Consider the following 16,901-nt stretch of genomic DNA (forward strand, 5'->3'; position numbering starts at 1 on the left):
ATTATGAAATTTAGTGGCATATTCTAAAAGAATGAGCTTGTCTTGAATGCAGTGACTCTTTTATCTTCTACTACTTCTCTGCAGTTTTACTACTAATCATAGCCCTTTTATAATTCATGTTTAATGTCAGTTTTTAGCTTGCCAAAAGCTCTGATTCATACGACATGACATTTTTTTAATTAAGCAAAACCGACAACAGCTGCTCACCTTCTTAAACGATACAAAAATCCACACATGAAGAAAAATAATGTTGTTCTAACTGTGAACGGTTGTATTATTCTAATTTTTTTTTTTTGAAATGTTAGTTTCAGCCAGAGCCACATTAGCTCAGTTTTCACTTTTCTTTCTAGAAGAATTCATTCGAAGGGTTATTTTCAAAAGTTCCAATTCGTTCAAAGAATCGAGATAAAAAGTAAGACATAAGTAACTATTAGTACAGACAGTAAATGTCTGGAAATGCTGTTTTGAAGAGCCCCAGAATGATCCACCATGTCCACAGTCATAGATACTAATGGTATCAGTTTTCCTGCAGATACAAACATAATTACTTTTGTCAAACAGCAGTTTTTTGATGCAACATTGCCTTCTGGCATCTGCGATAGAGGCTGTGATCATATGCTGTGGGGAACAGTGTTTCCTGTAATATTTGGATCTGTAATTTCACTGCATCCTTATCGAGCTCAACATGGGAGCTTGTTCTGAAACGGTCACCGGAATAGTTGTGCAGCAGCAGAGTATCAGGCGAAATGATGCTTCAAAGAAATCACTCGCAGTTTCCCAGCTCACAGCCATGGTTATTTCCACCCCCAGTATTTCTTGTGAAGTTATTTATTTGTTTACTTTTTGGGTCTCTGCTCAGATCATGGATTAGTAGAAATATTCTTTGGCTCATTTGCAGGCTAATTTGCTGGGTTTTAGAGGCCCTTGTGGACAGTTTGGGGCTGTTATCTGTGGCGTTGCATATCCACTCCCCACAAGTGCCTTTGACAGTCTAAACCAACAGCACATCCAGGCCCATCTTACCACTGAAGCTTTGGGGCCTCACCACAGCTCAAAGCTCAGCATGGAGCAGGATGAGCCCTTTTCTTCAGAGGATCATTGAGCCCAATCCTTCAGCTTCTGTCCCTCTCTTAGCAATATCCATTTAACACACTGTCAATTATCTGTGCTCATGTTATATTTATGTTAGTTTTAGGGAATACTTTCACTGCTTATAGTGTAATTCAAGCAGTAGTGCACTGACTCACTGTTTTGGATCAGGTGATACAGATCAGGTGCTGGACGGATCAAACCCACAACAATACAATTTTTGTGTTATTTAATAAGAAAAATCTAATGCACATAGTGCAAAAAAATGCTATTTGAACATCTCTGCTTGCCTGTTATCCGTTGTTTTTTGTGGGTTAGATTGTGTCCTACAAAGAAAATCCCGATAGCTTTGAATGAATTATCTTTAGTGAAAGTAATTAGCAGTTGTTACTGAGACTCAGCCAGCAGAGATCATACTGTGCTGCTGTCTTGTATAATATAAAAGTAATTACTCCTCCATGCTGAGATTTTTCTGATATGTAGCAGTCTATGATGGATATCCAGGCACAGAATGTCTTTACTTGATTAATCTTCAGAAAGTCAGGAAGTTACATTAAAGGGGAACTGCGGTATTTTCAACATTAAGCCTCTTTTCTGAGACGTCTGCAATGTTTTAGAACCCCCCTCACCGCTTTTTTGATGTTTACTGCTGTCTCCGGTATTTGCCTAATTTTGATTTTTCTCAACCTGCTTCAGAACGGCAAGTCATGCGCATGTCTAGAAAGGTCCGTAAAAGCACCATAAACGTCCGTTTTCAAAATCATCAACTCACCGGAGTGGTTACTGGTGTGCACTGGTAATCCATATCAAATTTCGTGGCGAAAAGTTGCTTCTGTCGTGTTTTATTTGACATTTTGTACTGGATGTTCGTTGATATTACTCCGCCACCGCTAAGAAAATAGTGCGAGCATGAACGAGCTGCCAAATAAAACACGACAGAAGCAACTTTTCGCCACAAAATTTGATATGGATTACCAGTGCACACCAGTAACCACTCCGGTGAGTTGATGATTTTGAAAACGGACGTTTATTGTGCTTTTACAGACCTTTTTGGACATGCACATGACTTGCCGTTCTGAAGCAGGTTGAGAAGAATCAAAATTAGGCAAATACCGGAGACAGCAGTAAACATCAAAAAAGCGGTGAGGGGGGTTCTAAAACATTGCAGACGTCTCAGAAAAGAGGCTTAATGTTGAAAATACCGCAGTTCCCCTTTAACATTTCTCTGTCACATCATCATCCAAAACTTACATTTTTATCTAACAGATACATACAATTCTTCTAAAGCACAAATTAAATTTTTTTTAATCGTGCTCTTGCACAAATTGAAAAGCATCTTGTTTCAAAGCAGTTGTTGCAGAACATTAATGCTTTTCTCGTTGAAAACTTGAAAGCGGGAACATTAACTTTGGTGGACAACACAATCCTCTGTGATAACTCTGAGGGTTGACAAAGAGTTTAGCTGTATTAATATTTATTTGCTGCAGTCCCACTTTGGTTCTTCAACAGGACATGATTCATAATCAGCCAGCTTGGTTATCAGGGTATAACCAGGGTATTATCAGCTTGGTTACAAGTTTCTTGGGTGTTCACACATCATTTTCAAAACATTGCCGTGCAGAAAAACTCAAGTTTCTTCCTGGATTATTTGTCTTCCAATGATAGCTTGGCACAGTGAAATTTGACAGCCAGTGAATTTAGAAGAAAATAGCTTGGGAAAGCTGTGCCTTCTCTCCCTTTGCATTCAGAGGGACATCTGGAGTGCCACTGTCACACAGGACACACTAATCTTATCTGTAAGAATTTCCAGTTTTTTCAGCATTACATTACATTACATTACATTAAGCTGATGCTTTTTAGATACAGGGTATTGGTTACAGCCCCTGGAGCAATGTGGGGTTAGGTGCCTTGCTCAAGGGCACTTGGATAGAGGTATAGGGAGAGGTAATGGCGGGATTTGAACTTGCAACCCTCTGATCTTAAGTCCACCTCCCTAACCACTAGGCCACGGCTGCACAGCAGGTCACACCAGAGCTGCACACTGTCTTCAAACCTCAGTGCTTGCTGTGTGAGAAATGCCCAATTTTGGCACACAGTAGATGCACTTTTAGACGGCTTAAGGTGGTTTATTACCACTGTAGAATAGCACTGACAGTTGTTTACAGTAGGTGGAATCTGTGACAGCCTTTCATTTTGTGCCAGTGGAAATTGTAGCCTAGGACACAGAGCGGCATTTCTCACTGAGCTTCTGTATCGAAGGCAGTTGTTCATAATGCCAAAATGGAAAGCTTAATTCAAGAACGAGAAAATAAAGCACAGTTGAAATAACATTTGAAGGTCTATGGCATAAATTACCTCAACAGTGAGAACAAAAGATGGTAATGTTTCTTAACTTTATTTATATCTTTACATGGGAATAAAATGTTTGTGTTTAAGAAAGTAAGCGTGACAATATAATTTGCATCAGAGCTGCAGGCCTCACACTTTAGTTATATTTAGCTGCCATCCTTGTAACAGATTGCATTGATGATATTGATGAAAAAAACTGCAGTATTGAAGTATGTAAATGGAAACGGTCTCCTAACCATATTTCTAGTACCAAGGTAAAGAAATCTATTTTCAGAGCAAAAACATAATTTGTGTGAACCATCGTAAACAGAAACGTGAAGCCAAATAATGGCATGTTGCATTTATGGGAGCATTTCACACATTTTGTAAAATAAACCATTATTAAACCACAATAAAATCCACACAATAAAACATAGTGAGACTTTTTAGATACAGTAGGAAAAATATTTAGCTTATCTTGAATTTGATGGCAGCAACACATCTTAAAAACTTCTGGGAACTGAGTCGGTAGATAGTTGAGAGGAATTCTTTCCCTTGTTGTCTGTTATCTATATTTATCTGGTGATATTTGCTCTTCATGTCATAACAAATGTTTGGTTGGTGAAAAGTCTGGACTGTAGGCAGGCTACTTTTCCACTATAAAGCTGTGCTGTAGTAATATCTGCAGAATGTGGTTTAGCATTGTCTTCATCTTGATGGGAGCACTAAAACCTGTATATACCTTTAAGCACCGATGGTCTGTTTCTAGATGTGCAAGTTGTCTTTAGGCACTAACTTACCCCCATACCATCAGGCTTCTGAACCTAGCACTGATAACAAGCTGTACTGTACCTCTCCTTTTTATTCTGGTGGGAGCAAAATCTACAAATTCAAAACAGAATTGAAAGTTTTGATTAGCTGTCTCTGGTCCATGTTCACATGGCTTCTTCTTCGCATGAAAGAGCTTTAACCTGCGTGTCGATGGCACGGTGAACTCTGCTCACTGACAATGATTTCTGGAAGTATTCCTGAGCCCATGCAGTGATTTCCAGGACAGAATCAGGTCTGTTTTTAATTCAGAGCTGCCCCTGGAGCTGGAGATCATGTACATCCAGTACATTCTTTTGGCCACCATGTCTCTTGCTCACAGAGGTGTCTCCAGGTTTTTTGCTGATTGCTAAACTTCTGTCAATCTTTATTTCTCAGAGACTCTGCCTCTCTAAGGTGCTCTTTTTAAACCCAATCCTGTAACTGACGTGTTGCTAATTAACCTAATTTGCTGTAGCATTCCTCCAGCTGTTTTCTTTTTCTACCTTTTGCTTTTTTAACCTTTTGTTGCCCCCGCTGCCATCACACACAAGTTAAAGTGATATTTCCATGAAGAAGTAAAATCTAATAATAGTATTTTCTGTGTTTTTTTCTATTGTTTCTTCTATGAAACTGGCATATCAATGCATTTAGTTTTGGGAGGCTGTCTACATATTACACTACACATTGCAATGATCCTGCTACCATGCTAAAAAAAAAAAGAAGAAAAAAATCAAATTTACCATGATGCCTTTCATTTGATAACATAAACAATAAATTGTAATACAGCTTAGATTAAGAGTGCAATAAAGAAAGGTTTGGAAAATAATCAGGCTTTGTATGGTGTATTGTATGGTTTATATTGATCCATTAAAATCGACTGGCCCTATCTTTATCCTGTAGTCCAGCTTAATACATATCCAGCATCAAATTTCTATTAATAGAGAGTCAACATATCAACACAAATTGGTGAACAGAATTGTCTGGGATAAGAAATGTCTTTGCAATGAGGTACAATGTTTAACAACACAATTATAAAGTTTTTACGAGATAACCTATACATATAGAGTGATAAATATTAGATTAAAATCATCATATTGGAGGGTAATGACTTGACTAAAGGTGGCATAGCACGTGAAAGAGTTAATATTCATTACTCAACAACTGAAAATATGTTAGAAATTTTCTATTTGATTTATTGCCGGATTGGCATAACATTAAAGGATAATCACGGTTTTCATGTTGTTGCCCATTTCGAGTCGGTAGGACTCCATCTACCCCAGGCAACTTCATTTCTATTCATCCCGTCTGTAGGAATTTGGAATAAATATTGGATTTCCTCATTCAGACCAAATCCTCCACAACAGCGTTCCGGAGAAGATTTTTTGTGTCTGCTCCCATCATTTTTTTGCGGTTACATGTTTGCCATTATCACTGTGTTTAATGCATACTTGGGATTTATTTCAGAAAAGAGAATTATGAAATGTAACTGAACAGTTGTTAAATGCTCGTACATGAATAACATCCGGATTAGCTATGTGTTTTCCAGTGATTCAGTTAAAACCGTCCCGTATTACTCTTACATTCCTGTAACATTTGATATTTTAAACAAACCGTATTTGCCATAATTCTGCCTGTCAGTGGTTTACTTTTTTTTTACCATGCTATGAATTATATAAGCACTCAGAAACACAAGCCTCTTGACAGCATGTATTTGAGATAGCCTTTTGAACTGTCATGCACTCAGTGGGAGCTGGATTCACACCCAAATCAATTCTTCAACACTCTCAAAGTGTCTGAAATGAAAAACTGTGGGCTTTTATGTAGGCTATCCGGAGAGCACGAGAAGAGGAGATCATATTTTGACGAAGGGTTTTTTAACATGGATGCATTGAGGATGGGTATTTGTAGCAAATAGGGATAAGCACAAATTACATAAAAAGGTCTCAGTTTTCTGTCGTGTTGCATTTGGTGTTATGAAATTTTGATTCCAGAAGAAAGTTTGGAAGATGCAGAGGTTTGGGGGGTTTTGAAGCCATGCATAAGCTCTTTACTGTCTTTTATTAGGACTGAAGCTCTTTCTTAAGGGTATACTTTGGAATTTTACTAGGCCAGGCCCAAAATGCATGGAGGAATGACAGGGTGGGGATGGTGCCATCTTTGTTTAGCAAGGCCCCAGGCAAGCCACATGTAGCCCTAATGAGTCGCTTACAATTTCAGGCCTCGCTTACTCTCAAACACCAAAAGTAAACTTTTGTCTTTTTTCCTCCTCACCATTCGGGGATCTTAAGAGGATTGGGGGGTCATTATTTATTCATGCCATTGTGTTTATTCACCAGCTTCTGTGTGTGAGGGGAGAGGGAATGGAGCAGCCAGTGCAGACGGAGTAAAAGCTGATAATTATCCACTATTAGCATTGTTTTTTCAGCCATGGTTTAAGTCGGCTCAGTTGATGATGGAGCCACGATAGAAGCCTAGAAACATCCATTTAAAGCAGATTATCTTGTGTCTGTCTTTGAAGTCTGAAATTCTTTGCAGAGTATTGTCCTAAAGGGTGTGGATGTGGTTATAAGCCTATTTTTTACGGCACTTTTTCTGTGAAGCTAGAGAAGATATCCTGTTACATTGTCGCTTACAAACACTGGGGTGGACCTGGAGATCCTTAAAGCAGCCGTCACATGCCATAGGATGTTGTGAGAGGTGAGGAGATTAGAACCTTTACCTCTCATCCTAGAACAAAGCCTCAAGGAAGCTTAAATGCAGATGTATTGAGGGATTTAGCAATGATGGACTATCCAAGAACTAACATTGATTCAAAAGACTTCGTAACGTGACGTAAAGTGCAACAGATTCTGGGCTTACATATTCATATATAAATACTGACACAACTTAAACTTGGATGAATAACTGTTGACTCTGTCATGAAAAACAAATTGAAAATTATTCTTTTGAGTTTTTACTTGGCTGCCTTTACATGGTTCAGTCAGTTTGTACATTGTTTTCTTCTAATATTACACGTGTTTACACTTTTCCTCAGGATGGAGGGCTATCCACACCAGGGACAATAATGTTAACCACAAATGATGCTAGCATGCTACTGAAGCCAAGCATTCGCTGCTCGCTTCAGCTATATCCAGCCCCTCTGTTGATCTTTAGGACCTTTATGTTAAAGTGCTGTACGTTCAGATAGTGAAGAAGTCAAATGAAATGGTGTGGAGTCTCCAAATTCTACTAAGACAAGAGGAGTTGGAAGAATTTACCACTCAGTCCCAAGTAATTTTAGGCTTTTTTATGTGTAATTTAGCCTAAATTCATGCTGATTTATTGTTGTTGTTAAAAGTTAGCCTATAGCCAAGACTGTGTGATTCCAGAGGAGAAATGTCTCCTACGCCATTAGTTAGCTCATTCAGAAGAAGTCAGAAATGGTAAATGCAATATTAATCATGTGATTTAGCTTTTTCCCAACTATAAAGAGTAGGAATGCAAAACCTTTGAGCTGTCCATCTTTCAGCACCATGGAGAAGATAATTTGTCCTGGCTGTATTTTGATATAGGTGTTGTAATAGTTATAGTAAGGACTTCGTCATCTACCTGATCTGTCAGCTACCTATTTACAACTATCAATTCAGAATTATCGTTAAAGTATTGTGTTTGGTGTAGACAACAAACAAATGTTGGTGTTCTTGGATTGAGTCTTTAAGGGACAGAAGAAATAACTCTCTTTTAAACTCGTGTAAGATTTCAGTTTTACATGTATAGTCTGGTTCGTTCTTCAGTTTATCACAGAAAATTCGAAACAGATGGTGTCTTTCGGCTGGAATTGCAGTGCACATTGTTTCTCCTGGACGGAGCGACAGAATGGACTGGATGGATGAGAGTTACGGGAGCCAGGCAGGGGTGTGGGTGGAGGATAGGGAAGCAGTCTGTGCTAACAATCACTCAGAAGAAGCGCCATCTCCACAATCAGCCTCTCTGGGATTCTTTTCATCTTCGTAGGTGATGCACTGAAATGCCCGCGGCTGTTTCTATTATACTGCGTGCTAATGCTCGTGTGCTGCAGACTTTTTTTTTTTAATCTTAGTTGGATATTTCCCTCCCTCCTCTATGCACATGAATACATTATTACTGAGTGAGTGCATCCATATATATGTTCTAATTTATAGATGACTGAAGGGTGGATGTTTGATCCGTCTGGGGCGTATGGCCTGTGAACATCTTGTGACAACTGCTAATTTGATCTAAATCACCAGTTTCAAGCTACTGTTTCAAATACTGTTCTGAAAAGATTATGGAATGTTTTTAAATTTTCCCAATTTGGCATTCAACATCCTTTTAAGAGCTTACAGTAGTTGTCCTTTAAGTAATGGATGTTGAGCTTTAAAGTGCTGCTTAAATGCAGAGGGCCAGCCTTACATAGAGCAATGCCTTCTGCGGTAATACTTTTTTATCACGCACAAATATAGTTTCCATTTTCTCAGTAATGGTTAGTATTTGTAGGTATTTACAATTTGTTTTCAGTCATGCATTATGTTCATTCTGTTATTATGATATTGATTTGCTGCAGGTAATTGGCTCCGACTGAGAAATATTTATACATTTTTCCAATGCCGGTTCATAAAAACTCCTTTTTCCACCATATGTGCTTGTGTGTTTATGTGTCTGTGTTTTGCATTATGTAGTTTGTGCTAAGTGGGTGACTAAGTACAGTGTGCAGGGTTTCTAACTCGTCATATTAGTAGCAGCCGGGGGAAGTGTGGTAATTCTGCAGCAGGTATATGTTTTGGACAAATTTTGTAAAATTAACCAAAATGTTAATTGGTTGTCAACATTTTGTTCAAATCATTTACATTAGTCATGCTCATTCCAAACTGTCTCTTCGAGCTGCATTCTTTTCTGATTCATTTCTATTTTTTAAACTGAAATTAAATAATCTCTCAAGTATTAATATGATTTTAAAAAAAAAGGCTAGTTATGGCTTGCAGCTGTGTAATAGAATGCAATTATGCCAATTTGACAATTTCAATAATTCAATAAAATAAAATGAAGCTGTCTTGTTGTTTATCTTGCCTACAGACTTCTGATAGTATGATTATTGCCTCAGCACTCACCAGAGTTACTTCAATAACTTAAAAAAAAAATAGATAGTGTTTTCTTTTAGAAATTCTACTATGAATTTAGCTGATTTTATGCCTTCACAGTTGTTTCCTTGCAGTGACACCGTCTGTTAAACCCAGTCCTGCCTTATTAAGATGGAATGTGTATTTAAACGGGTATATTTTATATTCATCACCTCAATTTTACACTACTTTCTGGTTCAAAGGTTACCTTAATGCCGTCTCCATTGTCTTCATTGATTGTACGCCTTCAGATATTAATCAGCAAAAAGAATGAAAAGTCTGCCTCCAGCCAAATTTACAGAGAACACAGGGATTGAAAGACTATTCATACCGATGAGTAGAAAATGGATTGCTCTTAGCCTGTATGCACAGCATAGTGAAGATTGTTTCTCATTGATCAATATTCTAGCCTGTGTTTTTTTTTTGTGTTGTTATTAAACAGCACAGATATTCAAGCGGTTTTATTCATGTTAACATTATTGTATAGTTTTCAATGAATTTGGAGTGACCTACAAATTAAATGTCGAACCACAATTTTCTATATAAATTACATTACGCTAGAAAACCAAATCAGCCTACATAGATGTTATGATTTAACCAGGGATGTTGAAGGTGAGTGATTGCCTCTAAGGTCTTAATATAGTTTATTATTCAGTTTATTGTAAAAAATTATATTACCCTTAATCAGTATGTAGGCATTTAAGCTAATATTCACCCCATATTTCATTATACCAAAGCTTGATATACAATGTGATTTTATTTCTTTTTTTAACTTCACCAGATGAAAGCTGAAAGTTACAAAAATATCACGGTGATGTCTTTGTTTGTGGCTCCAAAATGGGCTCGTCCATCACACTGTGGTTTAAAGATGGACATTTCAACAATGTCTTTGATTAAAAATGAACAGATAGAGGCAATTGTGCAAAACTAAATGTCTGGGTTTCCTACAAAGAGGACGTGTCAAGTTTAGCTTACTCGTGACATATAGAATTGCTGAAATCTCACATTTGAAGTCGCTTTTACAGAGTGATACAGGATTTGATTTAATCTGGCTTCAAAGGTGCTGAGTTTCTGAAAGTGCCAGTGACACAAAAGCAGCTTTTAATACCTCCTTTGCACAACATTTAAAATTTAGTCCAAAGCGAAAGCAGTGGTCGAGTTCACAGGAGGGCGTGTTTAATCATTCGCAGCTCAAACAATGCCAGTCACTGAGAAAAATAAATAGATAAAAAAAATCAGGTATATTGACTCTCTTCAGGGGTCATTTGAACAATTTTGTGTGACAGAAATGTATTCGTGTTCTGCATCACTCAACGCACTTGACTGACTGGTGAACACTACAGATGGCCATGAGAGGTGAGCTAAGTTGGCCAGCTGAAACACTGAATTAATGATGATGAAACACTTTAAAAGCTAAGGATATTAAAAAAGGGAACTTTAGGTATGTGTTTGGTTTGATATCATACACTGAAAAAAACAACTCATAAGATTTACTTAAAAAACCCTTTGTAAGTATTTGCACTCAGATGATTTAAGTAATATTTAATGCTGCAATATCAAGTAACACTCACTTGCTAGTATCAAGTAAATTTTACTTACCATAAAACATAACAGTTTTGAAGATATTAAGTAACATTTACTTAATTACATCTAAGTTTTAAGTTATATTCATTTAAACAAATTAAGTAAAGTCTACTTGTTTTTCATAGGCAGGAACATAATTTTACTCAAAATTTTAAGTAAATTTTATATGTCTGTAGTATTTGCTGTTATGAAGTAATTTAGTAGATTTCAATGATACACTTTCAGAGTAAAGTTTATGTAGTATTTCTAGGTTTACGTACATACAACTATTAAACATTTAAATTGTATGAGGAAACCTAAGTAAAACTTAGTAATTCATGTATTACGTTGATAAAATGTTTAATTTTACTTAAGAAGCTCTAGTTCTTACTGAATCTTAAAAATACAAGGTAGAAATTATGACAGTTACTCTAATAGAGTTTACTTCACCAAAAAGTCACTTTTTTCAGTGTAGGCTTATTTGTTTGTTAATATTTCTGGATTCCTGGATTTTTACTCTGAACTACAGCTCAGCTCAGTGATCATGGTTGCAATCCCCTCTGAACATATGAATCATATATGTGAGGTTGACACCAACGTAATTCGTGAATTCATGATGAAATTAAAGGATGTCAGCATCTCTTTCATAGATTTTTAATTCATGAACAGCATTAGACAATGGAAAACGATCCATGTAAGCAGGAGAGAAGTTTGTTTTTGATTCTGCAGGATTACAATAAGGGTACCAGTGTAGCTGGTGTGCTAAATGGCACTTTCCTAACCTTGAAAAGGATGGCCTTCACACCTACAAACTGGTAAGAAACAGGCTAATCTCGGCATTGTGCCCATGTTCAAAGTTTTGGAAAAAGGACCTGTAATTGGATTACCTGTGATAAGAGAATAAAACAGATTAAAGGGTAAATGTCTGATGGTGTACTTCTTTCTGGTGGCGCATAAATCACCCGCTGCAGTTGCTGTATGTCATTCTCTGTCCAAGCAGGTCAATTGTGGATTTTAACACTGAGATTACAGATTAGGGAACATTACCAGCAAACAGCAACACATCAGTGATCTGCACTGCGAATAACAAGCAGGCAAAAAACAGCCACACAGTGTATGCACCAACAGAAAAAAGGAGCTGTCCATTTCACTTTGTAACAATCCTACACAGTAAGCACGATTTTAAGGAACAGGAGGGATCAGAATATTTGAAGTCTGTCTCCTGATTGTGGTGGCAGCAGCGAGTCGAGAATTCACCAGTCAACAGCTGAAAATATGACAAAAGTATGTCATCGCATCTAGGAGCGCATCCCGCTCCGCCTACACTGGATAACAGAATTGATGCCGGGAGCAAATTGCACAACATTTTTACTGATCTGCCAATGACAAACTGCCAACCTTTCACACACCCCTGTTCTAATGTTACCACGCAACTGTCCAAGTCGATTTGTTAACACGCGGCGTTTTTTTTTTTCTTGTGCCAGGCTCTTATCGTATGATACCTAGATGTGAATTAGAGTTAGCATCCAGTAAAAGGTCTTGAGTCTTTTACTAAAAGATTGATCCTACATGCAGATGCTCAGTAGCAAAGTGGAGATTTAACACAACGTGCTCTTACCAATATGAGACACTGAGGTGCACCTCTTTTTCTGTGTGCTTCACATGTCTTAGCATCAGTAGAATGAACAGGGTGAGCCAAAGGATGTTTTATATTTTCATTCCTGTTCCTCGATGAACTGCAAATACTCTGCATTTGGTTAAGATGCTGCTTGCATATTTAGTCCCTGAATAGAACAAATGTTGGTCAGTGTGGAGTCAAACCTTGGCTTCTTTGCACTGTGGGTGCACTGTACATTTAATGAATGTGGTCATAGATGGTTTTCATCCTGTTGTGTGTTTGAAGACTTTCATCTCCTTGAATGTATCAGCTTGTGTTAAAATCAGACAGATTAACTTGGTATGGAGGGGAACAAAGAAGAAATCAAATTGAAAATTAGGACTGTCTGGATGAAAGCTGTTGACTCTTCTTATTTGAGTTTGTTTTTTCTTGATTACATCTTCACTCTAAATTATAATCTTTATTTGCCTTATTTAATTCTCACTCCTCTAGCTCCCTCAAATAAAGACATTTTTGTAGGTACATTTTCACATGTTTATTTATATGATAATGACTAATGCAGCTTCTCCTGCATGCACAAACTTGATCACTGTGATTAGGGTCATAGAGTTTTTCATTGTGTGATTTTTGATTCACAGTTCTGCCCGTAGTTAACGTGGCTGTTGCATCGCTCGTTTACACACACAGAAGCATAAGATACAGGGACTGCAGGACATCTGCAGGAGCAGCTCTTTAAGTCTAATTTGTTATTGGTTTTAGTGCTGAAGCAATTAGTAGATTAATTGACCAGCTAATTGTCAGAGTGAAAAGACAACAGCAATACTAGGTGAAACTGTCTTAACTTTTTAGATACTTTTTTACTTCACCTGTGAAATAGTGTTAGAAAGCCTCCCTCATGTGTGACTTTAGAAGATGAAATGACTGAGAATCTGTGGGAAAATGGCTGAGTTGCAGTTGTAAATGTGCTTTTAAATCCAGGATTTCTGTTAAGTCTCTTTTTTTGTCATTGGTTTGTTTGATGTAACTGGTGCGAGGCATTTTGGCTTCAAACAACAGTGTGAAGGCGTACTGTACATATTTAGAAAAGAAGATTCTTGGATCTCGTTTCTGAAGGCAAACAAGTTTTGTATTTAGTTTTATTCTTTGCTGGTAGTTTGCCAAGATCCCCTTTTTTCAAATATGAAACAGATTCCCTTTAGCACTGATGATACCACAAACATAAAATGTGAGGCATGAAAGATGTGTGAGTCATTGTTCCTTTTAAGCTCCTCAGCAGAGACACAGTGAGTTGTGTTAAACTGTGCACGAGTAAAAGTGCAAAAACTTAAAAGGAGTGTGAGCTGGATGTAGAAATGACTTAAAAATGTAATTCGATATTTTTTGAAAACATGATGGTTTAGGTGAACTATCAAGGAATGCTATTCCTTAATGAACATAATGCTCATTTCATTAACAGTCAAATGCATCTGGATAAACTACAATGTAGTTATGACTGGAAGTTAGAATTAATGCTAAACAAACATTAAACAGGAGACAACCACCCTCATTCAGCTGTTTAGTTGAACATACAGACTTAAAAATGCCTTTTCACGGCTTACCCAAAGTAAATAAAGTGCTATTCTGGAACCAGATTGAGTAAATACTGGATTTTGGTATCTTTTAGAAGCAAATACTAAGATTTTTTTTCAAAACTGTGGAAACAACTCAGTCAACAGAATGTATGATTTCATAATCATCATTTTTAGTTAAGAAATGAACCTGAAAAACTATTCACTCTTTAATTTTCTGTATTAGCTTCAATCCTAAATCTGTTTCAACACGTCCACTCAGCATTTTGCTTCGGAAGAAAACACTAAACACTATAGTGCAGATTTTTCTAGACTACAGATCGCAGTCCCAAAGTTATTTGTTCATTGATTGAATTGTGTGGCTAATGAGCTGATTAAGACCTTAAATGCAGTGGGAGGAGATCTGTTTGTGCTCAAGCCAAACTCGGCCGTAAGTAGCACTTCTTGAAGCTGTCAGAAATTAAAGCAGTGGGGTATGGTCCAAAGGCTTCCAAATAAAGGTCCCCTTACGCCGCTGTAATATAGTGAGTGAAGCTGAAGGCAATAAACTCTGGCAGCCGGAGAAACTACCCTGGCCATCTGAAGCTGTTGCTTCTTGCCTGCACAGGTGCTGTCGCTGGCCTTAGGTAAATGTGGCTCGGGCTTTAACTGCCTGCAGCAGGATTAATTAAACACAGTGAGACAGTCAAACCTTTGTGTGCAAGAGTAATGGCTGCTGAACATGACTACCTTGACCTCATTTAGGTTATGACTTTGACCACTTTTTGAGGACTTTAATTTTTTCCTGTCTCGGCGAAGAACTCGCTGGCTGGGAAAAAAATTCAGAACATTCACTCAAAGACGTTTGCACTTCTCCTCTTTGTCTTTCATGTCAAGAGTTTCGGATTCCCTCTGGTGTTGTACAGTGGCAGTCACTAGTTCACTGAGTGGTTCTCGGATCAGAGAGGAGTGTTGTTGTTTCGACACACACTAATGAAGTCTCATAGATGTATCTGAGGGAAAGAGTAATAATGCGTATTCCAACAACTCTTCCCGTCACACATTCCTGTGCATTCAAGAACAGCAGTGTTATGGTCTTTACTGCTTAGCGGGGCCGCTGTGTCTCTGCATCCATTGCTGCACAAGCATTAGACAAACTGAAAAAGAGATTAAGTGTATGGTGTGAAGTGTATATAAAGCTCAAACTGTGACTCTCGTGGGCAGTGAACATTTACTGCTTCTGCTTGATATGTTAATATCACTAATTGTTGCCTAATTAGATGCGAGTCAGTGGCTCGTGTTTTAATGCTCTTCAGGGATCTTTACAGAGGGAGAGTAAATTCATCTCTTCTGATAAATGACAGTCAGGTCAGCAGGAATTTCAAGATCAAGAGTGAAGGACTGAAGGGATAATGCAGGAGAGCGCCAAACTGATGGCTTTGTGCGCTGTGGTGCTGTTACTCAAGCACAGTCACTTTAGCGTGGTGCATAGCTACATTACAAGTTAATCGCATTTTAATAGGAGCTCTACGTGGAGATTTAACATCCACTCACAGCATGGGAATGAAACCAATAAGCCTTGAAAGAATGAAATTTTGGGCTGTATATTATCATAAAAGAATCTATCAATAATCACGACTGCAAATTATCCCATAGCTGCTTTTAAATTGAGTGACCAGAATGATGACAGTTTTATTTTTTTGTAACTAACAAGGAGGAGAACTGGGATGGATGTCGCATATTGAAGTGAGAAGAAACATGTTCTCATGTTGGCTACCGGAGGTTTTATATATTTCAAATGGAAGGGTTCTTTCACTGACGCCATACTGAGGAGTGTTTCAGTCACACAAAAGCTGTACAGTGCATGAATTTGAATCTACTGTTGTGACTTTTACTTTGGAAAAATAGTTTTTTTTTTAATTTTTCCAAAAACATCCCAGAAAAGGCGTTGTTTGTTGTTTTTATTTCTCTAAACCAGCATCAGGCATATGTCTTCGCTATTCATTCTCAAAGTCATTTGAGTTGTTTGTATTGTTCCTCCCAGCTGGGGTGAGGTGGCGGAGACAAAGGCAGATGTGTCCCTGTTTGTTTTTGAAGTGTCAGAGTTAAGTCCAGCATGTGTGACTGAGCTTGTGTGTGTGTGTTCTGCTTCTGTGTGATGTTGCCTGTGTTTGGGTGTGTTTCATTCCCCCCCATGTGTTGTCTCTGTTTGTGGTCCACAGGTCCTCCGCTGCATTGTTCATCCTCCTCCTCCTCCCCTGTTGAGCAGCTCCCATACCCTCCCCCTTCCATTGCAGCCAATGAGAACCAGGGAAGGTTGCTAGGTAACTGTGCGGCTCAGCCAGCCCAGGACTCTGACTCTGAGGATGAGTTTGGCCCCAATTCATTCTTAGTTAAAACTGGCTCAGGGAACCTGTATGCTCCTGCCACTGCAACTGCCAATGGTGAGTTGGTTTTCAAACTATTGTTGCTTTCTGGAGGTTAGCTTTCCCCTGCTCTTGGATATGTTGTGTTACAGGTCATGCAGATGGCTGTGGGCATGTTTTTTTCCAATCACCTTTCGTGAAAGTTCAAACTTTAAGTCAATATGTAGCTTCACAAAACTGTCTGACACAAGGTCTGCAAAGTTCAGAGCCTAACTTAAAGGGATGGACGGTTTTGGTTCAGTAAGAGAGATTTGTCACAGAAATCTATCTTCGACTTCAATGTCTGATGGTAGGAGGAACCATCTGCTATTCCTCAGATACAACAGCCTGCATGCAACCTCCACATCTCACATCGGATATACTGTAAGCTAGAAATTAAGACAAGTTTCTTCATTCCAGGTGCAGT

The 16,901-nt window shown here is 38.1% G+C and overlaps 1 protein-coding gene across 13 annotated transcripts in view; it reads left to right on the forward strand.

Annotated features, from left to right (window-relative positions):
- tenm4 (teneurin transmembrane protein 4) overlaps nucleotides 1-16,901 on the forward strand; it is a 141,049-nt gene that overhangs the window by 39,119 nt on the left and 85,029 nt on the right. For 11 of the 13 annotated variants that reach the window (XM_075472874.1, XM_075472875.1, XM_075472877.1 and 8 more), the window contains exon 4: nucleotides 16,292-16,513. The exons of the other annotated variants lie outside the window; for them this stretch is intronic. In XM_075472874.1, the coding sequence (XP_075328989.1) occupies nucleotides 16,292-16,513 (222 nt within the window). The remainder of the gene's footprint in view (nucleotides 1-16,291; nucleotides 16,514-16,901) is intronic. 13 annotated transcript variants of the gene reach the window in all.

Source organism: Odontesthes bonariensis, chromosome 9 (assembly GCF_027942865.1).
Source record: "Odontesthes bonariensis isolate fOdoBon6 chromosome 9, fOdoBon6.hap1, whole genome shotgun sequence".
NCBI classification, from domain to species: domain Eukaryota; kingdom Metazoa; phylum Chordata; class Actinopteri; order Atheriniformes; family Atherinopsidae; genus Odontesthes; species Odontesthes bonariensis.